We start from the raw sequence: 17,864 nt of genomic DNA, 5'->3' as shown, positions 1-17,864 counted from the left end.
AAGATACATAAATACCTCTTATTTAACCGAGTTCGAGGGCTGTAAGTTACATACCGAGTTTTTTTCCCCATCGATTTATGGTCCAAGCGTGGAAAAATGAGCGTCCGTAACCTACAGTACGGACCGAGAAGACGAGGTTAGTAAGATATTTATTATATCTGACGCGTTCGGGAACAATTTCTATTCACGCGGAACGGCTTTAAATATCTGACGCACCTCGAAAGCAAACCGAGTTAATTTGAAATCATTGTTAAGTGACCCTTTAGTCGTTATCATGTTTTAATACAAAATTTTAGAAGTCAAAGATTACATCTCCTCGTATACTCTCTTACTGCTGCGTTTTCAGTGCACTGTTTCTTAACAATGCCAGTGGGCTTCAACTTTTACTTAACCTACGGATTAAAACCTCGAGTCAGCGGCATCAAAATTGTCACTGTTTACAGACGATCCATTTTCCAAGTTGAGTAGTAGCTCATAGCCACTTTGATTTAGCCTCGTTATCAACCGTAGCCCTTAGTGAAAAAGTGCCCTTTGTGAAAAAGTGCACGTATTATTTTCAACAAGCTACCTCCAATATCTTGGCTACAACTTATGAATATTACACCACGTTCACGACTTATACTGCGGTTTCCTCTACATCACAGACTATTTCGACCGCTTGAAGCTTTCTGAATGAAAGCTGATCAGGTTCTTGTCTTGTTACGGTCCTGGAGAAAGCTTCGCTGGTGGAAGGCTGAATTCGAGGTCGATGGTGTTTTATTTCTTTCATTTCTATTGGTGGCGGACTGTTTTCGGGCTGTCTGTAATGTAAAATCTCAAGAATAGCATGGCGCAGTTTTTTGACTCGCCAAAAGAAAATGATAGGGTTACAAAGAGATCCTAGAAGGCCAAATGTCACGACCCAAGTCATTATAACACTTACAATATGCGGCTCTAAAATGTCGTCCGAATACGATATAATCAAAACTACAACTATGGTCGGAATATAAGTTATTACTAACGTGGCCAGAAGAAGTGTTAAAGTGTTGGCCGCTTTCCTTTCTTTCTTCAATCTTTTAGCTTCCTCTTCGTTCAGCTGTTCAGTTTGCAGTCGTTTTTTCTGACGTCGCGATTCTGAGAAAATATAGCAATAGGTGTAGCTGATAACACCAATGGCAACCAAGGCGAGCATTGACAGTATGGAGGTGATCACCTTCGAGTAGAGGAAGTAACGATCTGTTCCACTGTCAATAACAGCCAAAGTAAGTTCATGAATAGTTACAAGCAGTCCAGTGGCCCAGGCCAAAAGAAGACCAGTTTTAATCCACTGTTTGGTGACAATGGTCGTGTACCGCAAGGAATGCTTGATAGAAATATAGCGATCAATGCTTATTAACGCAAGGCTTCCTAAAGAAAGAAAGAAAACTCCCATCAGCGCGACAGCGCTTGCCTTTTCCAGGCTACAGAATGGTCCGTCGCTAAAGATACGCGTCAGTTCTACCGTGATTACTATGTCTTGAACAACCAGCCCAGTCAGTAAGTCTGCAGCCGCCAGCCCCGCCACAAGCACGTTTGATTTTGATTGCAGTCGGCGCCTTGTTGCAACGGCTACGATAACCAGCGCGTTTAACAGGGTGGTCGGAAGGACAGCCAATAAATTTGTAACAGTCACAGCAACAAGATATGGATATGTGACATCGGTCAGGTATTCCTGTTTCCAAACTAAGCCATTTAAGTAAGGGCATTCTTCGTTCTCTGGATTAGAAGAATTCGTGGATGGTGAAGGCAAAGAATCATTCCTCATTTTTCCTTTGAATTAACTTACATAAACAGTGAATGTTCACACGGAGTTGTACATACAGCGAGAAGCTACGTGCTACCAAGTTTGGAGATGAAAGTAACTAAAGATTTATGCCTTTAATCATCAAAATATACAGCAAACCTATTGAATAGAGAAAATTCTTACGTTTTCTCATTGGTTCCGAAAGTTATCTTCAACTGATTTTAGTCGCAAAGAACCATTTTGTGCGGGCCAATTGTTACAGACTCACAGCTGTTTTCACGTTTTATCACAGAATATCACGGAATTGTGTTTGGAGTGGAAAATTATCCATTTTGATGAAAATGTTGACACAGTATTGAAATGAAATAAATAAAGTTAGCATTTAGTTGGGCCTAAAAGTCAAAGCAAACTGCATCAATTAATCATCGACTTTGAAATTCTCATAAATACAAAAGAATGAGTCTCGGTCCATAGACACGTAAGAAGAAAAGACCCTGGTCAATACAATAGTAAGAGACGATCTTGATCCTTTCTCTCCAATATGTCGGTTTATGTTAAATGCAAACGCAAGCTATTCATAGTTGATCGCTCTTTTCTAAATTAAATGTCCTAATTGGCGTTACCATAGTTACCACTTTACAGAACGTTTTTCTTTGTAAATGAATAAATTTAGAACTAAAAGCCTCTTTTTTGTTAACAATGCAGTTGCAGTCGGATCAAATTTTAAGCTAAATCATTTTCACTTATCTCCTGCTTACCGTGCTGTACATTTATTGACCGGAAGACATTACCCGGAGGTCGGTCCGTTAGATGTTGTTTTACATATTGTTTCATTATAATAATTGTTAACGATTAATTAGGGTTGCTTAAAAATTATTTCGTTTGGCCGCTTCCAAAAAATTGTCTATTTGGGTTGACGAGTGGGTTTATTGATTTGATATCCAAATGTTCTAAACATATTTCCCTGATTTGAGCTGCTAAATTCAAACGAGGAGATTTTTTTCAAAATTTAGAACTTGTATTTTTCCACATTGCTATTTCCATTGTTACGTTTTTGAAATTTAGCGCGACTGCTATTATACTATTTAAGGCACAACTTAAGTAATCAATTTTATTTGGGATGCAAAGCGGTCAAAGAATCAGCACATATGATCAGTTTAGATGTTAATCGTTATTTCAATTACCGGTTAGTTTGCCCGGCCTCAGAGCAGTTCACAGATCATATTTCTCGTCGAAGTCGGGCAAAAAAGAAACAAAATAAGAGCAACTCAGTTTTAATACGTTATTATGTTTTATTTCATTTTTTGTCGCAAACGTTTTGTCGCTAAGGTCAAGTATTGCGCTAATGCCCTGAACGTGATTTTAGAATTATGAGGGATGAATGGAAGAAAATCAATATCGTTAGAAAACCATTATTTTATATTTTCTTTCTTTTATGGTGCACGGCTTAACCCTTTCTGACATGAAGCACCTGTCTCGGGTGAAATTTCGCAATCTTACCAAAATACACTCTTTGGAAAGTCTGGGTAACAATGCTGGAATCTCTGTTATCAGTAAGGATTTTCTGGAGTTTCCGCAGTTATCAGTTAAAATTTCAGTCCACTTCAATGCAGCAACAAGTATAATCTTTGCAGACTGCAAACCGCGTTATGTCTCGGCTGACAGCTAAAACTTTAACACGTTTCGGTTATAAGCTAAATTCTATCCAGACCCTTTATTGAAAAAAAGAAAAACAAATCATAAAATAAAATTTAAGACAAGCTTCGACGTAACTTTAGCCATCTGTATTTTATAAAGGTTGACTAGATTAACTCTAGAAAAAGGAATAACAATTTTTTAAAAAAAAAATTCGCTACCTATATAATAATAACTTTTCTGCAAACTGAAGCACACGTTCGATAACTGGAAGCCCTGATAACTCCGACTGATTTTCGTTTCCTGTTTTGAGGGTCCTATGTTTATTTCTCCGCGTACCCTTTCACTATTTATTTGTCATTCCAGTTGTTTCCATTAACCTAAAACAGTATACATCCTGCGTTTTGAAAGTGCAATTGTCGTCTTTTTTCAAGAATAAACAAGTGAACTTTCATCCCATCATACCTACTTGCTCCCCGGTATGTGAATCCTCTTGCATGTTAAATCTAGTTTTATAGATTTACTCTCATAAAACCCAGCTACTACAAGCAAGCCTTTAAATGGTGACATCTGCTTTGTCTTTTATGGCGCAAAGGTGCAGATTTATCACTAGTTTTTTTTTCTTTTTTATACATCATTTAATTTGTCTCGTTTAGAAAACGTGGACACAAATTGAATCTCATTTTGTGCATGACCGTTAAGTGGTTCATTATTTGCCAGCAAAATTACAATAATGATGCAATTCCATCATCTCGTTAATATCTCTGGATCTTTTAAAGCAATCGACGTTGAAAATCCAGATTGTCTAAACTATAATACAAGAACTCCTTCTCAGTAAAAAAAAATGGTGATCAGTAGCAGTCTAACTAGATTAATGAGTCTATTCAACCATTCTCTTGAAACTGACACCTTCTTCTCTTTGGAAATTTGAAAAAGTGACAGCGTTATTCAAGAAAGGTGATCGCTGCAATGCAAACAACTACAGGCCCATTACTGTCCTGCTAACCACAAGTAAAAAAATACATAATAAGCTTTACACATGAAACAATACAAAACAAAATGAAGAACGATTCTTCGCCTACACCTTCCATTCAGGTAAATTCTTCTAATCCAATTTTTTAGCTGTCCTTCCGACTCTCCCGTTAGACGCGCTGGCTATCGTAGCCATTGCAACAAGGCACCGACTGCAATCAAAATTAAACGTGCTTGTGGTGGGGCTGACTGGGACAGACTTAATAAATGGGCTGGTTAATCAATACATAGAAATCCCTAGAAATCGCGGTAGCACTGCCGCCGCGGACCATGGTGTAGCCTAGAAAAGGTCAGCGCTGTTGCCCTGATAGGAGGTGTGTTGCTCTCTTTGGACAAGCTTGTATTAATAAGCATTGATCGCTATATTTCTGTCAAGCATCCCTTACGGTACACGACAATTGTCACGAAAAAGCGGATTAAAACGGGCTTTCTTTTTGTCTGGGCCACTGGACTGCTTGTAACTGCTCACGAACTTACCTTGGCTGTTATTGACAGTGGAACAGATCTTTACTTCCTCTACATGACTGAGGTGACATATTTCATACTGACAATACTCGCCTTGAGTGGTATTGTTGTAATCAGCTACACCTATTGCTATATTTTCTCAGAATCGCGACGTCAGAAAAAGCGACTGCAAACTGAACAGCTTCCCGAAGAAGAAGCTAAAAAATATAGGAAAGAAAGCAAAGCGACCAACACTTTCGCTTATGCTGGCCACGTTAGTAATAACTTATATTTCGACCATAGTTGCAGTTTTGATTGTAGGGCATCCAGAGGACATTTTAGAAACGCATATTTGAAGCGTTATCTGGAGTTGGGTCGTGACATTTAGCCTTTTAGGATCTCTTTGTAACCCTATCATTTTATTTTGGCGTGTCAAAAAAGTTGCGCCGCGCTATTCTTGAGATTTTACAATACAGACAGCCCGAAAACAGTCCGCAACCAATAGAAATGAAAGAAATGAAACGCTATCGATCTCGAATTCAGCCTTCCACTAGTAAAGCTTTCTCCAGGACCGTAGCCAGGCAAGAACCAGTTTAGCTTTCATTCAAAAATCTTCAAGCGGACGAAATAGTTGATATAGAGGGGCCGCTGTATAAATCGTGAAAGTAGTTTAATATTTATCTACAAGTTGCAGACATGACAAACCAGGACAGGGTAAATTAAAGGGAAATAAGGCAATGCTGACCAGTTGTGTGATCTTCAGTGTAGTAAAAGTATTTATAATATGGATAGGACCTTGCACGCGCGTGTACCTGGAAAAAGCGTGTTTTATTGCTTTTCACCACATTACCTCTATATCATAAAGCAAATGAAAAAGCCTAAGCCGTGTATTACACTATAATAAAACACTCCGCACATTTGAGAACACTCGAGAAATGTGGAAAACGCTCGCCCGCGGCTCGTGTTTTCTACATTTCCCTCGTGTTCTCAAATGCCCGTTGTGTTTTATCACAGTGTAATACACGGCTTAGGCTTCTTTATTTGTGAAATAGCGTATGTACATGTCACCAACCTAATGTTGGTTACCGCTCACCAATTTTTGACTGGATGTGTTCAAATAACGTTGAAGAAATATATCAGATATGTCAAACAAAGCCTTATTTTCCGATTTGAACTTGCCACGTTGCCACGTTGATTTGAACTTAGCACGTTTTGTGACTTATTCAGAATTTCATTTGCCAACGTTATCATGATTGCACGTGATCATGTAATGCAAAATACTTTAAACTGCAGCAGGTGTGCCATCAATGTCCAGAGTAGAATTCAATATAAGACTTAGATAGTTTGCAACATGCTTTTATTTATGATTAGAGGGGGGACTACCTCCAATCGAATTTTATTGCACGGGGTGGGGGAGGGGGAAGCTACCTCAGATCCATTGCTATCGTGCATTTGCAAATTCAGTAAACTTGGACGTTTTCAAAAAATAGCATGAACTTTATCCACCCTTGATGATACCGACAGCCAAAATTTTGGGGTTTGGCTCACGGGATAAATGCAGATTTTTAAGTCATGCGCTTAGGTGTGAAAGAAGCAAGGAAAAAATGACAGCTATTGACACAGTTTTTCACGAATGTAGTCCGCTTGAGTGTTCTAATATTCTCTTTTCTTTTCTTTTATTTTATCATTCCTTTATTCAATCTTTTGAGCCATTTTTATTAAGCAATTCCCTTGAATGGCTATTCTTTCATTCGCATTACCTTTTCTTCTATAGTTTCACCTTCATATCAACGTCTTCTAAGGAAATGCGTTCCACTTTGCCATTCAGACAAAGTTCACTTTTTTAATTAGGAAACAATTGCTAATCTTTGGACTATGTCAACCAGTCTTTGCCTCTTTAATTGACAAGAACTAATGTAGGCATAATAATAAGAAGAATATTTCAAATATTGTGAAACAGACACCATTTCGTTCTACCCAATACGTTTTTTTTATTGTTATTGGAATAGTTACACACTTGGGCTTCGTCCGCGTGATTGAAAGTCAGAACCACCTCATGCAGCATAAGAAGGAAAACGTTTATTATCCCGAGCGAAATAATGATAACTGCGTACAAACTACAAAAGAACATCTCGAAGCACCATTCATAACTTTTTAATTAAAAAATTCAAATAACAAACAAGACAAAATTAATTGCATGGCAGTTTAGTTATCTAATCAAACAGTATAGTACAGACAAGTAATTTGTCTAGACCTTTGGGCATACAAAGAAAGTGAACAGACACATGTAGCATATTGTTTATAGCCTATGGACTTTCCCAGAGTCTGCCAATTGTTTGAAATATCGGCTCTTGCTTAAATTTAGTAAGTATATTGTAAAATGGAATAAACTTTATTTCGTTTCAGTCTTAAACTAGTGTTAAATTAAGATCAACAACAAAACATGTGTTTCATCGCTGTGCGTAGCTCACGAATTCGCCAACAATATAACAACGGGTTTAAAGAAGAATTGAGAAAAACTATCGAAACACTTATGATGTTAACCTCTGCAGCAGACGAAAAAGCATCCTCTTTCAATACTGCTACCAAAGAGCGAGGCATGTAACAGAAGACAAGTACAATAAAAACGAGAAACGTGTTTACCGCAGATTTCCTCAATCTCCAGAACACATTTCCACGGTGGTCTTGGTGCCATAGCTCTAAATTTGCAATCTGTAACTGATGGCGTCGAACAATGAGATATATTTTCAAATAGGTTGCAAAGTTTACAAGCAGAAGGGAAAAAGCCATCAAGGGCAAACCTTTAAAAAATATATTTCGAAGCCACAACCCTGTGCTTGCATATAAAGCACAGAACACCCAGATAAAAATTACCAGTCCGGCAACGCGGAATGGCGTAACGGCAGTGTCATACCTCAAGTGTAACTGAAGGGCGAGCAAGCGGTCAACTCCAATCGCAGCTGTGGTGAGGAAAGACGCCAGACACAGAAAAGAAGTCAAAATTGTAAAAACTAGTTCAAACCTGGAGCCCAGATCTTCTTTCTTCAAGAGAAGTGTTATGTAGAGGGGCTGAACAATTACGCCAACGGCGAGGTCTGACAGAGCAAGACTCGCTAACAAAATGTTTGCCACTGAATGCAAAGAAGGTGTCCTCCATAGTGTTATTAGAATCGAACAATTTCCAAACAGCGCCGTAAAACAGAGTAAAACACTCACTACTACAGACGCTGCAATTACGTAATCAATCCGGCTTTGATCAGATTGTCTGAGGTCAGTGAAGTCTTTGCCAGAACCGTTGTGTCCAGAATTGTCGAAAGCTTGAGAAATGTTTATCAGTTCCATTCAGGTCGAATTTTTTTTCTTTTTCTCCTCGCGACAGCTACTCTCTCTGAGTCAAAGCGCTAGTATTTTTGCATGCAAGGAAGTTGGTTTCCACGAAATTGTGATTTGTACAGAAATTGGTTAACCCATTTATGTAGTGCCTCCGTGATGTAAATGTCAGTTCAATGGTTAAACTTTTAAAAAACAGTACTCTTTACATATTGATTATTGGGTAAGTACACCTGGGCTTCAATCTTACGCACGCATTCTCCGTTGAACATGACTTTTAATAATATCAAAAACCAAGCTGTGATTCGTATAAATATGAAGTCATCCTCAGGTTAACTTTATGAATCAACTGCAATATAAATGCAAATCTAGGCAAAGCGTCTAGGCTGGAGAATCTTTTGTTGATTTAGTCACCCTTAATTTTTTTTTTATTTTCTTAAAGAAAAGAAGTTTCAAGAGTATCCCAACACAAAGAGGAGTGATCAATCTTTTGAATCTATTTTCATGACTGGATTTTCTTCCCGCTTGGGCAGGATAATTAACTTAGTATTAACTACTCACACTGAAATCAGTTTCATTTTTATTATTTAAAATTAGAACTTTTTTCTATTAAGATATCAAGTTTATTGACCCTTGGATCGGAATCAATTCGAATTTAAAAGGAAATGTTTAATGCTGCAAAATATTATAAAACGGACACCAATCAATGGCTTTCATTTGAGTGATCACTCGCTAGGGCTTCATGCACAGGTTTAGATATTAAAACCACCCTTCAATATATGGCAAATTATAAACTGGTCCAAGATGAAAGGAGAATATGATTAGCCCAAATTTTGCAATGCGGGCCACTAGGATGGACCGCACAAGATTTAGTTTCAGCGAATTGCTTTCTAGGTAGGGGCAGTAGGAAACAAAAAAAGTGACTTTTTTATTACAAAAGGAAAAACAGGAGACGTGAAATTATAATGATGAACAAGACAGACTTATAACAGTCCAGTTATATAACGAAGAGTTATAGTACAGAAAATACTTTTCGAGGAGTTAGTTATACTGAGACATCTGTAAGAGACAAGGTGTGGTGAAATATTTCTTAAATCCACAGCGGCGCACCCGCAGATAAACCACATGACAACCGGATGTAACCGCGGTAACACGAAACGGCATCACTATTGCTCTTCGTGTCTAAAATACAACTGTGAGCAAGCGGTCGACTCCAATTGCTGTTGCAGTATAAAAGGAAACGCTTCGCAAAAATAAAGCCAGCATTTGAAAAATTCTGATCTAGAATTGCAATATTCCACTTTAAGATAGTACTTTTAAAGAGAGGTTGATCCACTAAACCAACACCACGGTCTGGCACAGCGAGATATGCTAAGAAAATGTTCGCCATTTTGAAATATATTCCGACGGGCACTAACTGCAAAGAAAACGCCATGAAAAAATGAACGAAACGTGAAAATTATTTCGTTCCACAAGCTGAAGCTCAAAATACTTACTGTAATAAACCACATAATCCCTTTAGGTGTTTGTTCTGTTAAGTTTTTAAGAAGTTTTCAGTTATGCGTTTGCTTTCATAGTGCGCTTTCACTTTATAGTGGTACTGAATTAGTATAACTACAGAAGACAAAACCCCAAAGAGAATTGAAAATTTGAAAAATCCCCCCCCTCCCCCCCTGCAAAGTTTAACTTAGCCTTTTAGCTTTAGAAAAATTAAACAATTTTTGTTCCGAGATATTTTTAATATTCCCTCAAAGCAAACAGACTTGCTTTGTGATGGTCTGATATGATTTTATGCTAGCCTCTGAGTCACTCAAACAAGAAAAACTATTATGGTAAAAGACTAACAACCAACATTAAATCAAATGCTATGTAAGTATTCATGCAGTTTTTAATTAAACACACGACATGGAAGGTTCTTTTCAACAATGGGTCAGATTCATTAAAACTTTGTAAAAATGCCCTATGATTTCGTTCCCACACCTAGGAATATTTTCGAGATTCGCAAAGCTGTTGAGCAAACCCCTTTTCGATTGTTTTGTTCTGCCCATACATGTAAACTATTACCATCAGATATAATTTTTTCTCCAGAAAAAAACCCCATTTTTTTCGAAACATGAAGATTCAACATCTCTGACCATTTGCAAACTGTTTGCAGTCTAAAAGTACTTTCAAAATAGATTCAATTTAGTACATTTTACTTTACAGGAAAGCTTTAAAGACGGTGTACTTATGAGAATTTTGCATCATAGTCCTCAACATCGTTTCCTCTACCGCCTTATACGCCGCTTATACGTGGTTAACATTTGAATGACTGCGTGTATTCTGGTATTCTATCGTGAGAATGGCTGAGCACCACTCTTTAATATTTAGGGCCAGTTATGCATTGCCTATTATGGCATGTGACCTAGAGAAGCTCATTTTTGAAGTCAGATCCTCTAACGTGCTACCAAACTGTCCCACAGAGTTGTTTTATAGAAAAAAAAAATATTTTTAAGGTATGAGACCCCCTTGAGGTGCTTCTAACCCCCAATTTTTCTGCCGTTTCTTTTCAAACAGAATACGTAATTTGGCGAAGATCAGAAAACGAATAGACCAATTTCGATACATTAAAATTCTACTTGGCCCCGAGGCTTAGGGGAATAAAACAAAATGAAAAGAATGGATAGTTTGCCTTTGTCTCCTGCTGCCATCTCTTACGCGATCTTGCAGGAAAAACCGTCCGCTATGCATATGTCCTGGTGGTGGAGTGGAGGCGCGATGGCTTCACGGTTTGTGCGCTCGCCTCCGGATCGAGCTGTACGGGTTCGAGCCAAGCTGACCGGGGACACTGCGTTGTGTCCTTAGGCAAGGCACTTTATTCTTACTGTGCCTCTCTCCACTCAGGTATGTAGATGGCGGGTACCGGCGAATTTAATGCTGGGAGTAACCCTGCAACGGAATACCATCTCATCCAGGAGGGAATAGAAATACTCCTAGTAGCTTCATGCTACAGAAACGAGGTCTTGGCTCGTATATCCAGCCAACGGCCGTCTTAAACTCGCGTCTGAATTAAATTGTAAAAGGAAATTATTAGGCTACGTTGCGACCCGGGGGTACTTCCTTATATGGGCTATACGGGTATGTGCGTCCCCAAAGGGTATGGTTTTTAGCCGTTTTGGCCGTAGGAGAAACCAGCTGTTCGCAGGGTAGAAGTCGGGTATTGGTTTTGGCTATTTTGATATCAAATAAGTATGGTGTCGGGGAGGGGGGGTGTTGTGATCAACAATGTATGAGTTCGTTTCTTTTTCTGTTCAGGCTTTGTTTCTTTTCGTTCCTCTCCTCTCCGCGCCCTTTTTCTTCGACCTCATTTATACCCAGAAACCTTTGCAGTCATTCTAGCTCGCAGGCGAAAAGGACTCGTCGTGGTTTCTCTCCCCCGCCCCGCAATGGTTTTCGTCTTAAATGAGCTTTCCGTCCTAGTTTTCCCGTCGATTTGGACGAAAAAGTAGATAGAAAAATTTGAGACCGGAAACTCGTTCCCCGGATTTTTCATCTGAGATCTGATGTCACATCCGGTTGAGTATCCCATCATACACTGAAGGCACAATCTCAGATCACGTGTCCAGAAGCACGATTTCTTCGAAAATATGGCGGGTTATTGTTTCTTGAAAGGTAAGACATTTTTGCGTTTTTCTGTTTTTATTTGCTCTTCTGTGGTTGTTCTTATATTATCATAAGTAATATTTATTCCTTCAAATTGAAAAATAACTTGCAGAAGAAAATGCTAGTGGAAGGAAGCTTTTTTAGAAGGTGCATTTGAGCACTATTAAACACTTCATTACGGCGTCAATACCACAGTCATTACATCGTCTACTAAATCACTAGGTTGGTCTCCATAACAAAATTTGTCCAAAAGCAAATAGCTTTGGATATTTTAAACGCAGTTGGGAGTAAGGTTCTCAGCAAGAAGGCAACTGGTTTCCACAGCTTGTCCAAACTTTTTGATGTACGAACTGAACTTCTTTGTAAGACAAATTTTTCTTTAGATGGTCAAACCAGGCAGGGGAAATCATCCTCATAGCCATTCAATTTCCCTGGTGCCTGGCCCTTAATGAAAGTCCTTGTGAATTGTTGATGTTCTCTTTCTAATAAAATTATTACTAATCCCTGAATATGCAGGTCCAGTTTTAACCCTGCATTAATTTATTTGACAATATTTTTTTATGGCTACAGTAGTTCCCCGAGCAGGCAATATTAACCAAATCTTACTCTGTGATTGGTTACTCTTGCAGGCGAGATGGCCTTGCCACTCAGAAGTCCCGTACTGCGTACCCTGAGAAAATTTTTTCTTTATCCCCTGCAATAATTCCTACATATAAAAATTATATTGACCAGGCTTGTTCAGTCAAGATGGCTGTATCTCCAAAACATGCACAGTCACTGTGGATGACAGCGATATGGAGAGCGTACCTGAGAAGACTAAAGAAGGTGTGTGCTTGTGACTTCAAACTCTGTAGTATGAGGTGCTCAGCTCACTTTATTGATGTCAGTACATTTTTTAAATTTTGTACATGGTAGATCCCCTATCTTTAAAGAAACAATTACATATGCATATCTATAGTTGAACACCACTATTTTGAACTTGCAGGGGAAACCAAAAAGTGTTCAAAATACATGTAGTAGGAGTTCGAAATAGTCGATACATGTAGTAAAAGGGAAATGGTTTTGAGCTCAAAATAACAGGGAATTCTAAATAAGCGAGTTCAAATTGCGTGTAGCTGGGTCCATCTGTACTTACATGTATTATCATTCCGAGGACAGGCTCGTCGATTAATCTGAATTTTTTTTTCACAATCGTTCACTTTCTCTATTTTTTTTCACTACCTTTTTCACTACCTTGCCTCTCTCACCATCCGATATAAATCTGTCTTGTAATGGGTTTGGGGTTAAAACTGATATTTGCATGTCTGTCAAATTAGAATTAGTACAAATGATTTTAAGACATGAATGACTAATAGAAACATGTAGTTTGACCATTTGAATTTCATTTACTTAAATTTTTTCTTCATGTTAGGTGGTTAGAAGCAATCCTCAAACATCAAACATGTAAGTCTTTACATTTTTGTCTTCTGAATACAGTGGAAATTCCTAACAGTGGAGCCACCTTTCTATTTGTAATGGCCACTTTTTAATGTCCTGGCAGACAGTCGTGAATGAACATTTATTCTCATTTCAACCTCTTTACAATGACCACCTCTTCACAATGGAGAATTAATCAATAACTGATGATTGGTGTATTCAAAATCCCCATTTTTTAATAATAATTGAAAAAGTCAAAATATATATAACTTGGTTTCTGTTTATTGAATGATTCATGTATATTCTCATTGTGATGCGTATTTACATGCTACTATAAGCATATTTCAAAATTAATAAAAATTGATGCAACCCTGAAAAAACAGGTGTCATATTACAGCCCTACTTCCCTATAACAGCCACTTCTCTACAATGGCCAATTTCCATGCAGAACAAGGCTGGTTACTAATAATCTCATCAATAACAAATTTCAAATCTTTAAAGAATTTCTTTTGAGCAAAAACCTCAGTAGTCTTGTCCATGCAATTTTAACACTAAGAAACATTAAACAAGAAAGTCAGTAATAAAAGCACAAGGCATTGGCATCCAGTTACAAATATATCCAGTTAGGAAATTTTGTTATAATTGGATACCTGCAATTGGACACCATTAGTGACTGCACAATGGGTGATATGTTTTGTTGTAGCTACAATAATTGTAGCCACAACAACATTTGTCACTCTTTGTGCAGTTAATTATTACTAATTAAGTAATTTCTGAGTTCTGATTGGTCAATGACACATGTATGCGCATTCAGGGTTTTGAGTCTAAGACTGTGAGTGAGTAATAATTGTATAGTACAACACAAAAGTTTGTATAGTCACCGACACTTAAATTATCATAGTGAGCAATCCAGACCTTGAGCTAAGGGAGGTGGGTGTGGCGGGGGGGGGGGGGGGGTGTTTTGCTTGCCCTGTCGTCTCTTCCTAACTCTTCAGAGATTTCTTCTTTTTTTACCCAAAATAAGGTGGGGCTGGGGCCCCGTGGGCCATCCCCTAGATCCATCTCTGTGTCAATGTAGAATGAATGTATTCATGTAATGTAGTTACTTTAAGAGTCAACTCATACATGTACTCCGTTCCCACAGAATGAAACACTCAAATTGAAAGGAGACTAGATTTTCAAGATAGGACATGATAACAGTAACTAATATAGATTTAGGCCAGCCTAAAAGCGTAGCTCCTGGGCCGGGTTGTTCAAAGCCCGATTAAGCTAACCCAGAAAAAGGTAGAATTTTGATTTGAGTTTTGTAACTTTGCGGTGAGGTTTCTGTATATTGTTTGGCCTTCTGTTTTGAGTTTTAATAATCACCATATACACAAAACAAAACAGCAAAACACATTTGTATAGAAGAAAAAGTTATAATTCGATTAACTTTTAATCCTGGGTTAGGATAGGTTAATCTTTTAATCCTGCCCTGTTTCCAACAAGCTAACCCAATATGAGCCCGCGATCCAATCGATAACCAGCGCTTGGTCAGCGGTCAACTTCAAGAAAACACGTGACCTCGAGGAGCTGTAAACCTGAGCCCGCGATATGGTCACGTGATAATGGTCAGCGGATACCTTGTATTGACAGGTGTCAATTGATCATAACATGGATGTCCAATATCAAGGAAGTACACGGTAAACCAAGGCTGCATGTCTCTGTCAACCTATTATTTGGAGTATGGCCGCCATGTTGGGCAACTCCGCCGTCGCCTTCGCCGTCGTCGTCGTCGTCGTCGTCGTCGTCGTGCGTACGCGCCCACGAGCAATACCGCTAGCCATGATAACCATGAGAAAATCAACTCATGGGTTTCCTTTTCTTTCCCATATGAGTATGGGGCTCCGCTCTGCGGCCCTTCGGGCCGCCGGAGCTCCGCTATTAAAGCAACCTTGTAAACTGTAACCAGTTTTACCTTATAAAAAGCTAACCTCAAAATAATAGCTTGCTTTAGAACGAGGTGAATATTGTGTAGTTTCGGAAAATATTCATACCTCCCCCACAGAAGAGTTTTTTTTTTAACACCCCTGATCCCCTCTGGAAATTCCAATTAAGCTTGATATATTTCTTTAAATGCCTGGTCTTACAGTACACTCCCCTGCCCCCCCCCCCCCCCAAGGAAATTCCATTCCTCTGGGAGTAGGGAGAAGTATGGATATTTTCTGGAACTGCACATAACGATAAAGGGCCCTAATGGCCTGAGAGGGTACTTCCATATAATTATTTTAATGCCGGGCCGTAGGGAAATACTTCATGAAAGACCAACATGTTTTGTCTACTCAAAAACTAAGTCAACAAAGGGCAGGAAGGCAGCGGCGTTTTGTCACGTAGTTATTTACGGCGTTTCTTCCAAAGGATGTAGTTGCCACAGCGACGGCGTAGTTCTTCTTTTCCAGGCCCTTTTTTTCGTGGCGTTCCTGGGCCTAGAAATATCCCTGAAGCTATTTCGCAAAAGGTCCAGTAAAGTACAAACACAATAGTGGAAATGAGTGGAAATGGGTGAAAATGGATGGAAGAGACTGCCTGTTTGTTCGAAATCGAAGGATAGATAGCCAATTAGAACGCCCAGTGGACAGGAACATTTAGGGAGCTTAAGCAATGACGACGGCGACCTCGAGGACAACGCTAAGTAAAAAAGGAATTTATATTTTACCTTCAAATTTCGCAACTGTCTAGATCTGTTCAGTGCGCCTATTGGTCTCAGAACTTGCTCAAGCTAAATATGTAACGCCAGCGTTCAATTCCAAATGAAAATGCCAAATATTAGCCGCCGCCGTTCGCCCTCTCCAAAATACGCAGAACTTAGTCATTTCACGCTGTTAGGGACCTTAAGCAAACCACGACAGCAACGGCAACGAGAACGTCATCAAACAAAAGGCTTCATGAGCAGAAGAATGGCTGTGCACGTGCGTTATAAATCTTTGTACATTTCTTAGCCGTCCTCTGCAAACGGCGGCAGTTAATTTTTTGCATTTTAATTTGGAATGCAACGCTAGCATTACATATTTAGACTGAGTAAGTTCTGAGACAGATAGGTGCACCGAACAAATCTATACAGCTGCGAAATTCGAAGGTAGAATATAAAACTATTTTATACTGGGCGTCGGCTCTGGCGTCGCCATCGTCTTTGCTTAAGGTCCCTATTATTAGTTCATGGAGTTCTTTTCTGAAAGGAAAACAAAGATCCCTCAATTTTGATGTGAATACATCTGTTGCCTTCCGTTGCTTTTTATTAACTTAAATCAAGTTTAAGTCTGTTCATCGAGTGTTTTTTTGTTCTTTTACAAAGTGTAGAGTTTTCTTTGGTCAAAATCAAAACTTGCTATCAGTTTTCTGCTTTTGAATGCACGAGACGAATGCTCTGAGGGTTTTTTTTGTTTTATTCAGAGTATTTCAAAATCTAGCTAACGTAGAAAAGAGAATCATGTCCTATATATTTCGTGCCTAATGGCTGTTTGAATTAAGACAATGCATTATCACAGCTCAACAGAACAAGATTGTCGAACTGAGATAATATTAACGCTTCTTTTGTCCATTATTTTGCATGCCACTCTTATAAAGCGTTAATATCAAACATTGTATCCTGTTTTTGAAATAGAATTTGAAAAGGGTACGGCCATTTTGTTAATTCTTATTCAGTAGAAAAAGAACCTGTGAATTTAAAGTTCAGACGTGAAAAGGACTTATGTGTATGTACTAAATATGTTTGAAATCCTTGAAAACAAAACACTTCAAGTATTGTTATCATCACCACGGTACTATAATGGCATCGCAGAAAGACAGTGTTTACACGTATACACTGAGGAAGATTGTTAGTCTTTTTCAGTTTAATTGAATTATTCTGATTGCGAAGGCGGTTAGAATTAAAGTTCGTTTACGAGACAATTTTGTCTTGCAGTTTAAAACTGAGCATGCACACACAAGTCGATTCGAATATTTGTAAAATCGAATTCAGATCACGAGATTCAACAGAATTGAGAAAAAAATGATTTTTTTTTCCTTTATCGAAGGGTTTTTTCCTGCAGATTTTCATCAAAAGGTGCAAGAGGCTTCTATTTAATAAAATCGTCGTTAAAAAACGTTTAGTATCGATCCGGATGAACAAAAATTAATTTTAGAATTTCCGAAAAATATGATAGATTGAAAGCGACCGTATATACATAGTGCCTAAGAAGTCTGAAAAATTTCGCCTCAGACACAGACTCTGAAATATAATTATGGCCTTTAAACTGCGAGCTTACATTGATGTTTCGAGAATGGCCATCAATAAAAAAAAGAGATCTTTCTTGTGATATGCGAGTAAGTTTGAGTGTTTTATATTGATATTTATGGAATAAATTAATAAAATGTACCATTGAAATGTCAAGGAAACAAATAGTAATAAAAGAATGGACAAAATTTTAATGTTATCGCTCAATGAGATCGGATGAATGGTATCCGATAACTCATTTAAATCCTTTGATTTCCGCAAAAAACTTTACCCGGTATCTCATTTGTAGTAATTAATAATGGTAATAGGACTGAGTGGATTGTAGCTACAGCAGTTAAGTTGTGCGCGCGC

At 38.4% G+C, this 17,864-nt stretch overlaps 2 protein-coding genes and 1 pseudogene across 2 annotated transcripts in view; 2 read left to right on the top strand and 1 right to left on the bottom strand.

Moving 5' to 3' along the window:
• Positions 1-487: 487 nt before the first annotated feature.
• LOC145468961 (alpha-1A adrenergic receptor-like) lies at positions 488-1,839 on the bottom strand. The gene has a single exon (XM_081452678.1). The coding sequence runs from the start codon at positions 1,781-1,783 to the stop codon at positions 617-619; it is 1,167 nt and encodes a 388-aa protein (XP_081308804.1). The 5' UTR covers positions 1,784-1,839; the 3' UTR covers positions 488-616.
• Positions 1,840-3,224: 1,385 nt separating this feature from the next.
• LOC145468740 (uncharacterized) lies at positions 3,225-5,914 on the top strand (annotated as a pseudogene).
• A 5,915-nt stretch (positions 5,915-11,829) lies between these two features.
• The window catches only part of LOC145468739 (transmembrane prolyl 4-hydroxylase-like), a 24,990-nt gene continuing 18,955 nt past the window's right edge, over positions 11,830-17,864 (top strand). The window contains exons 1-2 of the mRNA XM_081452442.1: positions 11,830-11,854; positions 12,578-12,670. Of these exons, the coding sequence (XP_081308568.1) occupies positions 11,830-11,854; positions 12,578-12,670 (118 nt within the window). The remainder of the gene's footprint in view (positions 11,855-12,577; positions 12,671-17,864) is intronic.

The sequence above is a fragment of the Orbicella franksi genome, chromosome 14, assembly GCF_964199315.1.
Source record: "Orbicella franksi chromosome 14, jaOrbFran1.1, whole genome shotgun sequence".
Taxonomy (NCBI): Eukaryota; Metazoa; Cnidaria; class Anthozoa; order Scleractinia; family Merulinidae; genus Orbicella; species Orbicella franksi.
The sequence above is the reverse complement of the archived record's forward strand: the minus strand, read 5'-3'. Positions and strand labels throughout refer to the sequence as shown.